The 16,263-nt window shown below is 39.5% G+C and overlaps 1 protein-coding gene across 1 annotated transcript; it reads right to left on the bottom strand.

Moving 5' to 3' along the window:
* Positions 1-4,582: 4,582 nt before the first annotated feature.
* Positions 4,583-13,871, bottom strand: LOC137277654 (dihydrolipoyllysine-residue acetyltransferase component of pyruvate dehydrogenase complex-like). Its single transcript, XM_067809493.1, has 12 exons — positions 13,681-13,871; positions 12,662-12,735; positions 11,297-11,520; positions 10,819-11,112; positions 10,188-10,325; positions 9,648-9,733; positions 8,957-9,097; positions 8,101-8,182; positions 7,805-7,885; positions 7,123-7,197; positions 6,678-6,742; positions 4,583-6,007 (listed from the first exon to the last, which is right to left on the bottom strand). The coding sequence occupies exons 1-12, from the start codon at positions 13,794-13,796 to the stop codon at positions 5,878-5,880; spliced, it is 1,506 nt and encodes a 501-aa protein (XP_067665594.1). The 5' UTR covers positions 13,797-13,871; the 3' UTR covers positions 4,583-5,877.
* Between the last annotated feature and the right edge of the window lie 2,392 nt (positions 13,872-16,263).

The raw sequence follows: 16,263 nt of genomic DNA, 5'->3' as shown, positions 1-16,263 counted from the left end.
TTTATTTAGGTAAGAATAAACGTTGTTTACCAAGCGATCATAGATTCAAATCGTTATTACTGGTTCGTATTACAAGGGGGTAAGTGCAGTAGTTGGAACGGTGAAACAAATGTGTGCGGGACGTGGTGAACCCTACCTGTTTTTGTGTTTCATTTAATGTGCATTCTCCCCTTCTGATGACAAGAGGGCTTTAACGAGTTACAATTCCGTGGGAACTGCGTAATATCTATGCAGCATTCTTTGTAGGCAACTGACTTCTACGTTTTGACAGACTCGAGTGACGCTGCTTTAAACAATAGTCCAGTAGTATCACGTCGGGGGACGCCATACTTCAGGGACACCTAACTTCTCACATTTTACCCGTCAATCGATTTGCGAACTAATTGCGATCTGGGTACATAAAGTACATTCGTTTGTGAATATAATCAGCTGACGTTTGCCTGCGTCTATACCAGCCGGCATTGGGATTTCCTTCCACACCGACTGGAGAAACAGTGTCAAGCCCAAATCACTCAAAGGGTGACGTGAAGACTAATGACTGTATCGACTGTTCAGTATCAACACACACACACACACACACACACACACACACACACACACACACACACACACACACACACACAGAGAGAGAGAGAGAGAGAGAGAGAGAGACACAACTATTAAGCTCCTACACAAAATATTCGCCATCTTATACTTGGCACATGCATTTATGTATAGTGTCAACCACTGAATTAGTGGACATAAATCAAATCTATTTATCGATACGACTTTAGAAAGTATTGTCCACTGCAAGGTGCTGAAGTCGGGGGACCAGTGATAGCCTAGTGGTTGAGGTGTTCGTCCGGCTTCCCGAAGGTTCGATTCCACACATGATTACAACGTTCGAAGCCCGTTTCTGGTTCCCCCGCTCCGATACTGCGGAAATATTGCTAAAAGCTGCGTACAACCCGACTCACTCACTCTCGGCATCGAAAATAGACTGTTTGATATTTTGTAATTTGTCATTTACTCAGAATGTCCCAACTATAGTCTCGTTTTAACTCCGGGTTTCAGTAACACCCTTTCAGCGTAAACCATGACGGTCAAGGTGAAGACTATTTTGTTTTATGATAACATTGTCTCATCGTCTGACAGATGCAGTCAAACTTATGTGTTTGACTTATGACTTAAGTATTCCGATAACAATTGTATGTCTAACTCTGCTCTGGACAGCAGGCCATCGTGTTATGGGGATAAAGCCAGAGGTAAGATGTTGTTAAAGCATATACATGATTACACTGGCATCAGCTCATTATAATTATCTCAGTCAGGTCTTTAAAGGTCTGTATACGATGGGATAGGGCTATAAAACAACGTGTTTGAATCATCACCTAAGCTACACTGTACTCTCATGCATAAAGTATGACTTGTGAATTTGCTTTTACTGAACATTGATAACATATAATGATATTGTTTAAGAACATAGTCAATTTAGAAATCCAACATGATCGACCGAACAAATGGGCCTAACGGAATTCTTGGTCTATGGGAGCGCTCAGTGAATTGTGCAAGAACAAACAAACATTGTTTAAGCACTCTGGGAATACTGACGCGGCACAATGACCCACTATACAGCACTCAGGTGTCAAGGTTCTCGTGTTGAAAGTGGACGGTGGGGGTAGCCAAGTCATTAAAAAGTTCGCTCGTCACGCTGAAGACCCGTGTTCAATTCCCAACATGGGTTCAATGTGTGAAACCCATGTGTGGTGCTCTCGGTCGTAACAGTGTCGGAATAGTGCTAAGAACGGCATAAAACTGAACTCACTCACTCGTGTCTTGAGAAATCGCATAATCCTACCAGAGTACCCCGCGCGTGAAAGGGTTACAGTGAAGGATGTGACTGGCATCCTTTACACATCAAATAGGCCTGCAGTGATGTTACTGTATCACTGAAATCAGCCATTCAGGTCCATTCTCCACTAAACGTACATTTAGAAGATAATGGTGTCGCTTTGGGATAGTTATAAAATAATGTTTGGAACTGAACAGCTTATACTCCAAAATGTACCTTATTGTGTGACAGTGTCAGAACATTTTAACAAAACTTATAGACATTGATTTTATTTACTTTGAGGTTCCTAAATGTGCAAGTTTCGCATAAATATGCATGTCGCTGACCATCACAGAGTTACAATTATGCATGTCATATTCAAAACAGTGAACAAAGTTTCTAAATATTAGATCATATTACTATCTCGGTAACATAAGTATATATTTAGTTCGGTTCCAATATTTAAGGATGTCAGGGTTTTTCAAACCAGATTCAGAGGAAGGTGTAGCCAAAACAATTGACAGATACGTTACCTAAAAACATATTGCATTACGAAAACGACATGGAGGGCACATAACATTAAATATATACAATAAATATAAACGTCTTACATGATAGTTATGAAATGAAAAATAATTTTCACACATTTTTCACATAGCCATCAAGAGTTATATCTGGCATGTGTTTTCAAGCTAACGTGATTAAGCGTCAAGCAGTTGTGAGGATCTGCGAGGGTGTCTTCATTCCAGATGTCAGCTAGGCCTGTCTTTTATCAATTCATGCCTTTTGCTCTTTCTGTGACCTCTGCTCATTATCACGACGAACGACACTCCTAGATCTTCAGACATCTTCTAAATGTCAATATACAAGTCTTTCTCTTGCTGATGATGCTTTCTCAAACATCAAGCAAGCTGGTTACGCTGTTACTATCACAGAATGACAGGACTGTCATTGACAGGGGTCTCTCATGAATCGACTTTGTTATGAGATCTAAATTGCAGTCACACGAAACGAAATCCTGCGTCATCACTACGCCACCGCCGAAATGTTCAGCTGCACGGGTCATCTCCTGGTAATACCTATCGTGCGTAGAAGACAGCGAATTTCATCAATGACCCCACGTCATGTCCTCGAGCTTTGTCCTGAGCTTATTCTACGCCAAGGACCACTTGAACAAAGCGATCTTAGCGCGACAACTTTCTTAAGCCTATATTGGAGGATGGGAGTTACAATCACTGTAGCGCTAACATCGCTTTATGCAAGTGGGCCTAGGCGTTCTTGTCTGATTATCAGGAGAAGTCGCACAAATCACGGCGCGGTTAATGTCCCAAACTGGCACTGACGTTGCGTCAGCTGACACATCCCTGTGGCATAGATACCAACAGTACCAATAACTGCCATCGTGTATGTTCCGAAAGTCGATGTCTTCCCTTGTCAAGAATGCATAATTTTAGGTCTGTATTTTTCAATGGCATGCACATCTGCAGTTGTGGAATATACACACCAAAGTGCTTGACGCCTTCACAGCAGGAGTGGATACAGATTTTTGAGAAAGTTGGGGTGCACACCTTATCTTCACGAGTTTAATTGGTTATTTCATAATCTTTCAGGACCTGTTGAAAAGTTGGTGTGTGCACCTCACTCCTCTGGATCGGCCTGTGCACAGCAGGTAAATATGCGTCTCACTACTAGACATTAGAAGCGCTTGACATTTAACTAATGCTAATGAATGTATGTCCCGCCTAATAAGGCTGGGAGTATAAAAATACTTCTGAGTTCAAAACGTGAAAACTACAATAATTTCTCTGCAAATCCACTTCTTCACATCACACTTTGAGAAGCACATCTGTAGGTATACGAAAGAAAGAAATCCACGAGTCGTATTCAAGAAAATAGTTGCATTAAGGCTGAATTAAAAAAAAACAATGTTACCCAAGAACATGATTTTTTTTTCGGAAATTGCACTGGAGCCTTCCATTATAATGAAAACTGTTCTCAAAATTGAAATATTGAGAAGATGGCATAGTTTTCAAATGTTTGAAGTTAAAAACTTTCAAAAGTCAAGAAGCAGAAAAACGCTGTACTTTTACAGCAACTCTAAACACTGCTATCAGTCTTTACACCGAACTTCTGCTAGTGGTGTAGAAAATCCATGCAGTAGGTTCCAAGTGATGGGAAGCACTAAATAGGTTGTCCAAAAAGCAGAACCGGATCTATACTTTGACATAAAAACACATCAGCCCGAGTTCTTTGTACGACCTGTTAAATACTGGTGCTTCGATTACTTGAACACTTGTTTTGCCTTTAAGAAATTTCACAATTTTCTTCAAATACTGTCATCTGAATTCTACACATTTATAGAACTTATAGCTAAGGCGTCCTCATATGAAAAACCAGGATACATCTGGTCTACAGAAACTCATACTAGTACTAAGAAGCGACTAATGGTCAGACTCACTAGTTACTTGACATGCCATCGCATCCCAATTGTGCAGATCGATGCTCATGCTGTTGATCACAGGACTGTTCCATACTCAATTACATACAACCACCATATAGCTGGAATATTGCAGAATGTGGCGCAAAACTAATCTCACTGATTGAGACATGTCATCGCATGCCAATAGAGTTGATTGATGCTCATGCTGTTGATAACAGAATTGTCCAGTCTAGACTCAATTCCTTACAGCTACAATACAGCTGGAGTACTGCTGAATGCTGCTTTGCTTTGAGTCCCTGAAGACAATACTCAGATATAACACTACACTTCAATATTTAAAACATTTTAATTCCGATTTAAATGTACACATAATTAAATCTCACATCATTTTACATAACCCAGTGTACTGTAGTGGACAGTGCGGGATCCCACATGCTGTCCAGTTACATTACTTAACACCTGTATCCTACATCCTGGAGCACTCCTAGTCTCAGCCCTACATTCTTAAACTAAACAGCCATTCCAGAATACAACAGAAACAAGCCCCTGCAACAACAGATACATATTCATTTTTGAACTGCCCTGTATGAAAAAGACTATAATTCATACACAACTCATTTAAATTAAATGCACTTTTCTGAGTATTTCATCATTGATGTTCAACAGTTTTTATAGAGAGATAAGTGATCCCAAGCACTTGGAGTAACATTTTAACAGATCCCAGTAAATGATCTGATTTAATAAGGTTGGTAAGCACAGACCACATTTTTTTGTAGATGGTATTAGTAATCTGTAGTTCAGTAAGTAGTTTCATTATACAAGTGTCGGCTGCTAAGTAGTGCCACTTTCTTGCGTCGAGTATTGAGGGTTCACGGGGACAATGTATATTTCTTAGGTCTGTAATAAAGATGTCTATCCACTGTTCTACAAATCACTGGGAAAGAAAAAAGAAAGCACACAAAAAGTTGCATAATTTCCTTCAGACTTTATATGAAGCAAAACAGAGAGGGAAATAATATTGTACACACCAGATTCAAATGGGTTGTTAATAACAAGCATATAGAGGACATAAAGCAGTAACAAACAACAGTAACAAGGTGTACATCTATCCCAGTGGAGTGCTCCATCCATTGTATCTATACCTCAGGTAACATGAAAACATCTCCGACAACCACAGCTTGCTCCAGATAGTGGTGGACGCTGACAGTGAAGTCTAATACATTCTTAATTACATTCTAATATATTCTTGTATTGGTCACAGTGACTTTACACAGCTATGACAGCTGACTGGTTTACCAAATTAGAGAAGCTGAGATATATAATTACCACAGATCTGAAATACTACGGTCTGTGAGTCTTATAAGTGACTTGGTGTCATATGCCTTGGTTTACATTGCCTCGACTCTTTCACATAGCCAAATAGCTGCTACTGTACATGGCATCACGATTTTACCTAGAATGTGGCCTTGTTAATGATTAAAAATAAATAAACTAGCATTTTCCAGGTGTTCACTGTTATTAAATGCACTGAGCTCAGGATTAAGCATCCAACCACTTTTTGAGCCAGCTGGTTTCTCTTCGACTTAGCACTTTGACAATTTGTTCAGATCTCTACGTCTGTGTTGTGCTATAACAGCATGTTCTCCGGGCGTTCCAGCAGCTTACGAAACTCTGCCAACCACTGGGCTCCCACTGCACCATCCACGACACGATGGTCACAGCTTAAAGTTACAGACATCATGTTGGCTGATCGATAGCTGAAATACATCACAAACACATAAATAATTTTACTTCACATTATTCAACTCTGTTGTTATCCCAGGCCTCTGACCTGCAACAGACATAACTACTGGCAAACAAGGATAAGTTGGACCAGTGCATCGAAGACGTTTACTAACACTAGGCAGTGCAATACAGTGAGCAAACCCATTTGGTTTGAGCAGGTAAGGCAGATGTGGGCTACTGCATGTGCAGTGTATGACAATGCAATTGAATCTGCACATAGCTGCACACATGCCTTGCTCGTGAGACCTGGAACTTGCTAAGACTGGCCATGTGCTTACTACACATGATCACCGACAACCTGGGTACCCTACGCTCAGAGAGGCAAGCGCCAGTGGGCAGCACTCACACATGATAATCAAGTAATTTGTCAGGTCGGTGCTCAACTTGCCTTGTTTGCCAGTAGTTAATAGTATATACATCTATTTCAACATTCTGTATCTGATGATATGACTTAAGCCACATCTTCTTCCACATTTTTCTGACAATATACCTGAAAATTTACGAGTTCAGTACCATATGAAAGAATTAACCATGTAATCTATTCAGCGCTAACTTGTTATGCATGTATTCTTTCAAAAAGGTTATCACCATAACTACCAATATTGCAGAAAGGGACTCTGGATAAAAAAAGTCAGTACTTACCCCTGGTCTGAGTTTTCATCCACAATCAATCTTTTGTCAGCTCCACCAACTGCTAATATACAAGCCTGAAACGACAAATGCATGGAATGTTTAGCGTTCCATCACATCTTTAGCATGTATCAATAATCATTAATAGGCCACTTCTAACAACTGAGATATCTGTACAAATATCATTAAGTCATAATGTTTGTTCATTCCACTGAATTAGAATACAGAGGTTCTGATCGATGTCAAACTTTTTGTTTTACACAATCATTCCACTGGAAGTATTTGTTAATTGTAAGGGAGAATGGGAAAAGATGACCACCACCGGATAATTGATATATTTATCTTGTGAATCAATAGATTGAGAAGATGCTGCTATAACCGATCACTTCTGTGACAGATATCATACACGTACGACCTTTGTCATACACCTGTGTGACATGCAACGCCAGTGACGTACCTGGGGAGGGTTGATGACAGCAGAAAAGTGTTTAATGCCGAACATGCCTAAGTTTGATATTGTGAACGTACCACCCTGCAATGGAAGACATTTAACCTTCAGTTACGCAATATATGACAACTAACAATCTAAATAATATCAGTAAATCTACCACTAGTTAAAATATTTCACCAAGAAAGAAAAGAAAAACTAAGTTTCAAACTCACTGCTACTCTTTGCATTTTCACATGGACAGAATACCTGCAGCAACACTGAATTATTAATCTTGCATCAGCGAGCATGAATGTGCCAGGGAGGCACCAAGATTTATCTCCCTTATCCATTTCATTTAAAACTTTGGTAAGGAGACAAATTTACAAGCTAAACAAGATACAGATTTGAGAAGGCTGACTTAAAGATGAACCATTAGTTCCCAAGAGGAAACTTTTGACATCCATACACTCCTACCAAACACAAGTGACTTCCTGAACCCTATACATAGTAAGTAAGTCTTTCCATACCCACACATGGATGTTTCACATCTGCATGCTATGGGAGCAACGTGAATCTGCTATACAGGGCCATATCCAGAGTGATCTTATCACTACAACTATCGTTGTCCCTGTGTCAGATATGGAAGTTTTCAGCACAACACTGAGGTCACTTGCTGAAAGGGTCAACTGGCCACTCTGTGACTGTATACCTGAAACTCCTGTGGCTGAAGCCGTCCCTCTCTCGCCTTAGCTGCCAACACGGCCACATCCTGACAAATCTGTGTTAAACCCTGCAATAACATCAACACTCATGTGACACACTGTAACAACACAAAGCCCATGACACGGGAACACAAGAAAAGTACTGCATGCATCATTAACAGTTTAAAATTACTGACTAGTAGGATCAGAGACTGAATGTCCCTTGAACAGCAGAGAGAATACTTGTTCATGCTTGTGATTTACTTGAGTTTTGAAACAATGAACAACATATATGAACTCTCACCTTGACATCAGCTCTAAACACAATGGGTGTTATCAAGCCATTGTCTGTTGCTACTGCTATGTTCACATCAACCGAATTGTATCTGAAATAGCAGTCACTTTACATGCAACATATGTCATATTTATTCTAAATGGCATCGTGTAATCACAGTCACTTTACAGTCAACAAAAAACTCTAAACATCCAATCAAACTGCTCACTTTGTCAGAATCCTGTCTTCAACAACTGTGTTGAGATTATAATGCCTACAGTCAAGTTAACACGTTAAGACTTTAAATTGTTTTTCCATGTATCAAGATACTTCAGAAACCATGAGATACCTTACTAGTAGGATAACACTAGGAGGGGAGGATTTCACTTTATTACCTACCAGGGCGAACATACCAGGGTTCACATTTTACATACAATGCCCTAGTGCAAAATATCACTTTGACATTGTGACACGACGTCATAACAATGCTATGATATCATGTTTCTTCTGTGACGATGCATTCTACATGACGATGTAGCCAGCGATGACGGGTAGCCAGCCTGCGTTTGATAGTAGATTTGAGTTCATTTCCCTCAATTTGATGACTTTGGTAAGAAACAGAACACTATATTCGAGCCCATCACATACTATGTTTATGACACTAGTACCTAAATATCGATATATCACTCGCTCTTGCTCGGGAAATACCAACATTTAGGCATTCATGTCGTAAAAATAGTACGACATGGGCACTCGTACAATATGTTCTATATATCATCAGGTTAACACTTACATAATACTGTCATAACACTGGCATCCTGTGGGGCAGGGATTTCACTATCAGTCAAATAGCACAGTTATATGACAAGCTCATATTTTGACTTACTGCCTAATGAATGTGTCTTGCCATGAAGAGTTGGCCTCAGGAACCTTCTGACAAGCAAGAGCTGAAGCTTTGATGATGAAGTCATTCACGGACAGTTTCACATTCTGCTTGGCAAGAGATTCATTGAAATCTCTGCGTAAACTGAAATAACAAACATACATGATCAACTAATAGATTGGTACAAATGTTGTTTCAACACACTCAGAACACATTTCCTAAACTATCACTGTTGTAGTCAGTAACGTTAGAAAACAAGATTGATACATGACCGATATCACATGTTGAGGGATGTGGGAAAGCATGAATATCTCTCTGTTCAAGATTAGTAGTGCAGGGGAAGAACCTGTCATATGTCAAAAATACGTACTTGAACATTTCAATTTTATGGTTTTTCATAGACCACTGATTGTATTGAACTGTCATTTAAATTAATGAGAGAGTGAATGAGTTTAGTTTTACGCCACACTCAGCAATATTCCAGCTATGTGGTGGCGGTCTGTAAATAATCGAGTCTGGACCAGACAATCCACTGATTAACAGCATGAGCATCGATCTGCACAACTGGGAACCGATGACAGATCAGCCACAGATACATGAATACACAATGATGATTAAAACGAGTGTAATTTGCATAAGACTTGTACTACACAACATACTATCAGTATACTTAACCACAGCAAATATTCCCTACCTGAGCACTCGGTCAACATTGACATCTATTGTAAGATAGTAGTGAGGGATGGTCTGTTTCGACTGGGTCAATCTCTTTGCAATAACCTGAAATTAAGAAAATATACAGAAGTTGAATCAAACTTCAGGAAGCATCAAAAATAAATCCATGTTAATATATCTACAGCTGTGACAGTCTTCACTGTATTCGACATAATCCCAGTACCTAAAGACACGCAACAAAACACAAAATTACTTTCCTTGAGTCATGATAATAGTTTCCATTTGTTAAGATAATTATCGTTTTCAGAAGTTGACGTCATGTTTACTGTAACTTTAATATACTGAATATATAGCAGCCAAAGTTGTAGACTGTCATCCTCCAAAATGTCTCACCAAAAGACCATGTCAAATCACACACCTCCTAAAATACAACATAACTTGTAATATTACAAGCAACAACTTCAATGCACACACACAATTTAGAACTTAACATCTGGATCCCTCAACGACCCTCCTTCAGTATTAAAGCATGATGAATCCATCATCTCTGCTGACATACCTGTCTGACATTTGAGAGCGGGATGTCTGTGAAGGTTGCCCCAGGAACTGCCGGGGCGGCCACTGGCGCGGCACTTGGTGTGAAAGACAACACGTCCTTGGCTCGAACCTGACCATCTGGGCCACTTCCACTGACCATCTACAAAAACACACTCCCATAAATGACCACATTATGGTGCTACTGCAAGATTATAAGAACAACCAATAAGACTTGTTTTCTATCAGTGTGTGATTGAGTTTAGGTTTATGCCACTTTAGCAATATTCCAGCAATATCTTGGAAGGATTAACTGTTGACAATAAACCAACTGACCAACTCCTTGCCACAACGTAAATTAGACACTGCTGATTACAATACAAAAACATATTCGGGCAGCTCGTCTCATGCCTAGATCCTGAATGGACAGCTGTCGGATTGCAGAGCTTTTAAATGATGATAAATGAACTGGCCATGGATTAGACAGAGGTTTCATGCCAAAGCTGACAACTGCCCGGATTCGACAGCTGCCGGTTTCCATTGTAAAATATCAACTATATACAATACAGTTATCACATACCATAAAGTTTTATTTATTTTATATTCGAAAAATTTTATATTTGAACAACAAACAAAGGCTGCCACGGTTTACTCACACCAAGATTGACCCCCTTCTCAGCTGCTAATGTCTTGGCATAAGGGCTTGCAAATACTCTACCCCCCGGGCTAGGGACAGCTGCTGGGGCGGCTGCAGCAACTGGGGCAGGAGCTACTGGAGGGGGAGGGGCTGCTGCAGCAGGTGTGGGTGCTGGTGCTGGTGGTGGTGGAGCTGCAGCTGCTGGGGGTGGGGCAGCCTTGGCTCCCCCTGCAGGCTGGTCATCACCAGGCTGGGGGGTGTAGTCTTTGAATGCTGCTACATCAGATTCTTCAGTCACAATGATACACACCAACTGAAAAAGTACACAACCATCAAGATTAGCATGTTGAAAATTGATGCATAAATCATATATATCACTCCACTTATATCCTTCCTATTTCAATAACAATAGTAGCTGTATTTCTGAACTAAATGTATAATGCAAAATGGCTATTCAGTTGTATGTAAATAAACATGGTTTTCTTCTTAAAACAGACCTTTCCAATAGGCACATCCTTTGAGCCAGCAGGCATGATGATCTTTGCAAGGTAACCCTCCTCAACCGACTCGAATCCCATGGTGGCCTTGTCAGTCTCAATCTCAGCCAGGAGGTCCCCATCAGACACCTTGTCCCCCTCCTTCTTCTGCCAGTTGATGATGGTCCCAGTCTCCATAGTTGGGGATAAGGCAGGCAACACTATCTTGTAACAGTCTGGCAGATCTGGGGCAACAAACAGAGATTCCATTAAGCATGACATTTATGAAGAAAGGAAACGAACTGGGCGCCTAACAGATGAGAGTTTGTTCAGCATGGCAACTAGCCATATTCACCCTCTATCACAGTGGGCTGTGAATAATAGGTCCTGAAATAAATGCTTCCACTATAATGTGAGCAATAACAACTACAACAAGCATCATCACTGAGGTAACAAAATACCAGCAAATTATCAAATCATCAATGAAGTGAAGGTCGTAGTTTGAGATAAAGGTAAATGTCAACAAAAACATTACCGGTCACCTTCTCTTGGTATCTTGCCATGTAGTTGTTCTAACACACAAATATTTTCAAGAATCACTTTGACCTTGACGTGAATGTTCCGGAGTATGAAACATGCCAAAATAGTAATAAAGAGAAGTGCTGAAAGTCTATTATATATATGAAGAAAATCCAGTGAACCGTTAGTTAGATATCTTGCTGACATGCTTAACGTGCAATTTAACATGCCGAAATTTTCAAAGTGTCGCTGTGACCTTGAAAATTATGTGAAGGTCTGCAAAATCAACTGGGCCCTGCGTCCTCCTTTGATGAAGTTTTGTGTCAAACATGAAGAAAATCCAAACATGGTTCTTGAGGTATTTAGCTGACAAGCTTAATATGCAGGTCAATATGCTAAAATCTTCAAAGTGTCACCACGACCATGAAAATTATGTGAAGGTCACCCAATCCCGACTGAATCCAGGCACCTTCCATAGATAAAGCTTGGTGATGAATATGGAGAAAATCCAATGAATGGTATTTGAGATATATTGTTGAGAATTGTAATATGTCAAAGTTCCCTTGAGACCTTCAAATGTAGGTCAAGGTCACCAAACATGACTGGCACATTTCTTAAACTGTGATGAACCTAGGAATCAGATATGGAAAGAATCTACTCAACAGTTCCTTAGATACTCCAATTCATACAGATTGGACAGATTATGTATTGAGTGAGTATAGTTATATGCTGCTTTTAGCAAACATTCCAGCAATATCATGGCAGGGGACATGAGACAATGAATCATCGTGACTGACAACCCATTAAGCTGCGGAACTATTCTAACCTGGAGTTTGCTCTCATGTAAATTATGCATTTAAATGTTACCTGAACTGTAGAGACGACTTGACTGCCATGACCTGAAGGTGCTTCGATGACCTACAGATTTCAATGGAGTGGACCTAGAATGGACAAATAAATATTACATTTCATGTAACACAGCTTTCCTTCTCTTACAAATTAAGAGCAAGAAAAAACAACAAACCAAATGAAACCCTTTTCCACTCACTGCAAAGCAATATGCTTAACTGATAACAGTCTTGTGATCTTAGAAAATCTGTGATGGATCCAAATGTGCCATTCTAGATGAAACATTTTGTAATGTGACAGTTTTACTGTCCATGTGATATTGATAAATTAACCTTTAGCATATGTGATACCAAGACAGCCAGTTGATCACATCATGACGCTCTATCATTCACAGGGACTGTGACAGAGAACTTTGACAATGGGTCGTTTTCAGGATTATCAGCTATTTTCTGAATTTAGGATGGACCACTGCCCTTGTATCAATAGTAAACTTCAAACTTTTAATGGGCCATACTTTATTCTCATGTACAAAATAGCCCATGGTCCCTGCCTCTCCAAATACCTGAATTCATCGTGACCGTTCGTATTGTATCATAATGCAGGAGGGTCCATTAAGATTGCAATCACTCTAAAGGCAATGAGTTATAACAATGGAGTGCAATGATAAGAGTTACATTGTGAAAGTATGTTTGTTCTAAATCATGTATCTTAGAAGCTTAATGATTGATATCAACGGAAAGAGTAGGTTACCGACGTCATATTTCGTATTTTACCAAAACAGAGACGTTAAAAACTTTTGTGGTAGGTTACAGTCAAGAAGTAACTTCAGTGGCATATTCACTACATTCAATGTGTAATTTCATACCCCTCGGGCGCGATGCCATTATGAAACAATATGGGACCATATCATACCATGCATATAACATTTGTGAAAAGGGACAGAAATTGCAATATTGATTAACGTAGGTGTACTTGTGAACTGACAGTTGACACTGGCATGTGCATGCACTAAACCTGTGCATGTTGATCCTGTATACCTTGCAAAGTGCTGGTGTGCGAGCTTTGTACATATACATCTTATCGGTAATGTGCGCAGTCTTCCGACTGTCGACTGTCGCAAAATGCCACGGACCACGACAGTCGAACGAAACATGATGATGGAGCAATCGGCTCCTCTGCCGACAAGGTCAGTGATGAATACTGGTGGTACATATGTTGCTTTCGTGGCGACTATCTCCAATACTGTTGATTGAGAAGCCCTCAGCTGTTATGCATCTACACCGCATTACCAAATAGTCACTGGAGCAAAGACATTTCCTGTTTTTAAATATAACTATTTCATTCGAATAATGTTCTGAGGGTTCTTTTTTTTAGCAATAGGAAGTATGGGTGGTCGTACGTTATACGTATATATGGAAGTAGAGGGGACAAAACATTAATATCGGTCTAACCCCTGTGTGGAAGGCTCTGTCCTAAGGGATGTCCGGCATACAATGTAAATGTCCTGCGCTCATGCAAGAAGACTTAAGTCTCTAAATGCATATTAATCATCACATAAATGCTTATATTTAAACGGAAACTATACTTTTTCTCACATAAATGCATTGTTGTATGCTCGTAAAATGGAATATTCCCTACTTTTTTAACGGTATATATCAAAGATGACGGATCACACTATAATAAAAATTTGCATATATCTTCATTGGAAAGAGTGGATGGCGGTAGCAAAAAACATCAAACTTCGTTTCATTAAATCAATGTAAAACTGAAATCGCTGATTGTAGATAAGTTCACATGTAATAGCATCGTCTTCCAAATAAAATTCATTGTGGTGACATGTCCTTTCTCTCTCATACATGTATAAATAATGGAGACATGAAAAAGCAGAATTTGTAATGACAGAGAATAAAGTTTAAACTTCCTAAGAAATGCTATTTACCTGAACTTGGAAGATATCCTCTGGACATAGCCGTTAAACATTCTAAATAACTAGTATTAACTAGAACACAGTGATAATCGTAATACAAGACACTATTATGGATGACCACTTCTTTAATTCTTTTAACACGACGTTTCAAGGCTAATTCTTGCCCCTTCGTCACTAACTTGATCCACCCGACGAAGGGGCAAGAATTAGCCTGGAAACGTCGTGTTAAAAGAATTAAAGAAGTGGTCATCCATAATAGTGTCTTGTATACCTCACCAGCTTCTAAATGCCTTTGAAGAATTTCAGTGATAATCGGATTAAATTCGTCACATGTAAATAATTTATACTTTCCTAGAGTCACATCCGTCAAGAGTTCTTGTACACAAATGGTGTGAACGTCATGGGCGGATCCTGGAATATTGAATATAGTTCTGGGATATGACTAATACCAGTTGCAAAACCCGATTCACTCACTAACTCTCAATGTTTCAACGGGGTTGAGTAATTTAAGTGTTGGCTGGTAACACAGAATACCAGGCTCGATTTACACATAAATGCAATATGTGAATCACATTTCTGATAAAACATAAAACAAAACATAGATAACACTCAATCATAAACAAAACATACCTTGCAAAAGATGAATATCGAAGTTCCAGCATGGACTACATTTGTTTTCAAATGTATTTATTCCACTTTGCATTGCTCGTTGACTGGCAACAAAACCAGCAAAAATGTGTATACATAGCATTTCTTCACACCGATTCGTACTAGTATTTAACAGATTTTGTTGTACAAATTTGTTGAGTATTTAAGTGTTCAACGCTTACAGATAAGTATGTCTGGGTGTATTTTATGTGAATATATTAGTGAAAACGGCTTGTTATAGCAACAGGGGCGGTGAGTTAGCCAAGTGGTTAAAGCGCGTTGGCTCGTCACGCCAAACCTCCGGGTTCATTTCCCCGCATATGTGTGAAGCTCATTTCTGGAGAACCCCGCCATACTGAGATATTGCTACAAGCGGTGTAAAGAAATGCCCATTGACTAGTTATTATAACAATAATAATTTGTAACATGTATCCGATATTATCCCAATGTCCTTAACGAAAATAAAGTGTTATTTTATCTTATGTTCGTTGTATTTGAGGTTTCGACTTCGGAGCAAGTCATTTCACAAGCAGGTTAGGACTGGTCAGAGAGCTGCACCACATTTTCCCACCTCAGGCTATCCCAACTGAAGACTGCCTTCTGAATTCATACGTTTTAGTTGAAAATTGTACCTAATTTCCTCTTAACGAAAACCCACATTAACACAACCCTGCTAAATCATGGAGCTGCTTTATCATTTGTGATATGGTGGTATTTATACTGTTATTTCACAAGAAATCGCAACACCAAGAATCGTTCGTCTAACAATATGTCCCACTTGGCGAATCTAAAGGTATGACATCATGCGTGATACAAATAGTATCAACATTGGTGACCTTAGAAAATTGACCGTGATAGAAAAAGTCAGGTACGCCGCATATTCGTACAGAAATAGACGCACTGGTTAGTGACATTTCCGTCGGATAACCATATATCAATTCTTTCAAAGTACTGCATGTGCATTCAAAATCGACCCAGCAGCATATGTATGGTAAATTTTAGTTTCTTTTAAAAGCATATATGTCTCACATTCTCGCGAGATCGC

This window comes from Haliotis asinina, chromosome 3 (genome assembly GCF_037392515.1).
Source record: "Haliotis asinina isolate JCU_RB_2024 chromosome 3, JCU_Hal_asi_v2, whole genome shotgun sequence".
Lineage (NCBI taxonomy): Eukaryota > Metazoa > Mollusca > Gastropoda > Lepetellida > Haliotidae > Haliotis > Haliotis asinina.
Note: the sequence above shows the minus strand (reverse complement) of the source record. Positions and strands in the feature narration are given on the sequence as shown.

Excerpts from the sequence above, each read along its gene's own strand:
- LOC137277654 (XM_067809493.1), bottom strand. The coding sequence starts at position 13,796 with ATGTTTCGTTCGACTGTCGTGGTCCGTGGCATTTTGCGACAGTCGACA. Across the intron at positions 7,886-8,100 it reads TGTTTAGAGCTGATGTCAAG|GGTTTAACACAGATTTGTCA; the intron begins GTGAGAGTTCAT and ends ATGTTATTGCAG. Across the intron at positions 6,008-6,677 it reads GATGAAAACTCAGACCAGGG|CTATCGATCAGCCAACATGA; the intron begins GTAAGTACTGAC and ends GATGTATTTCAG.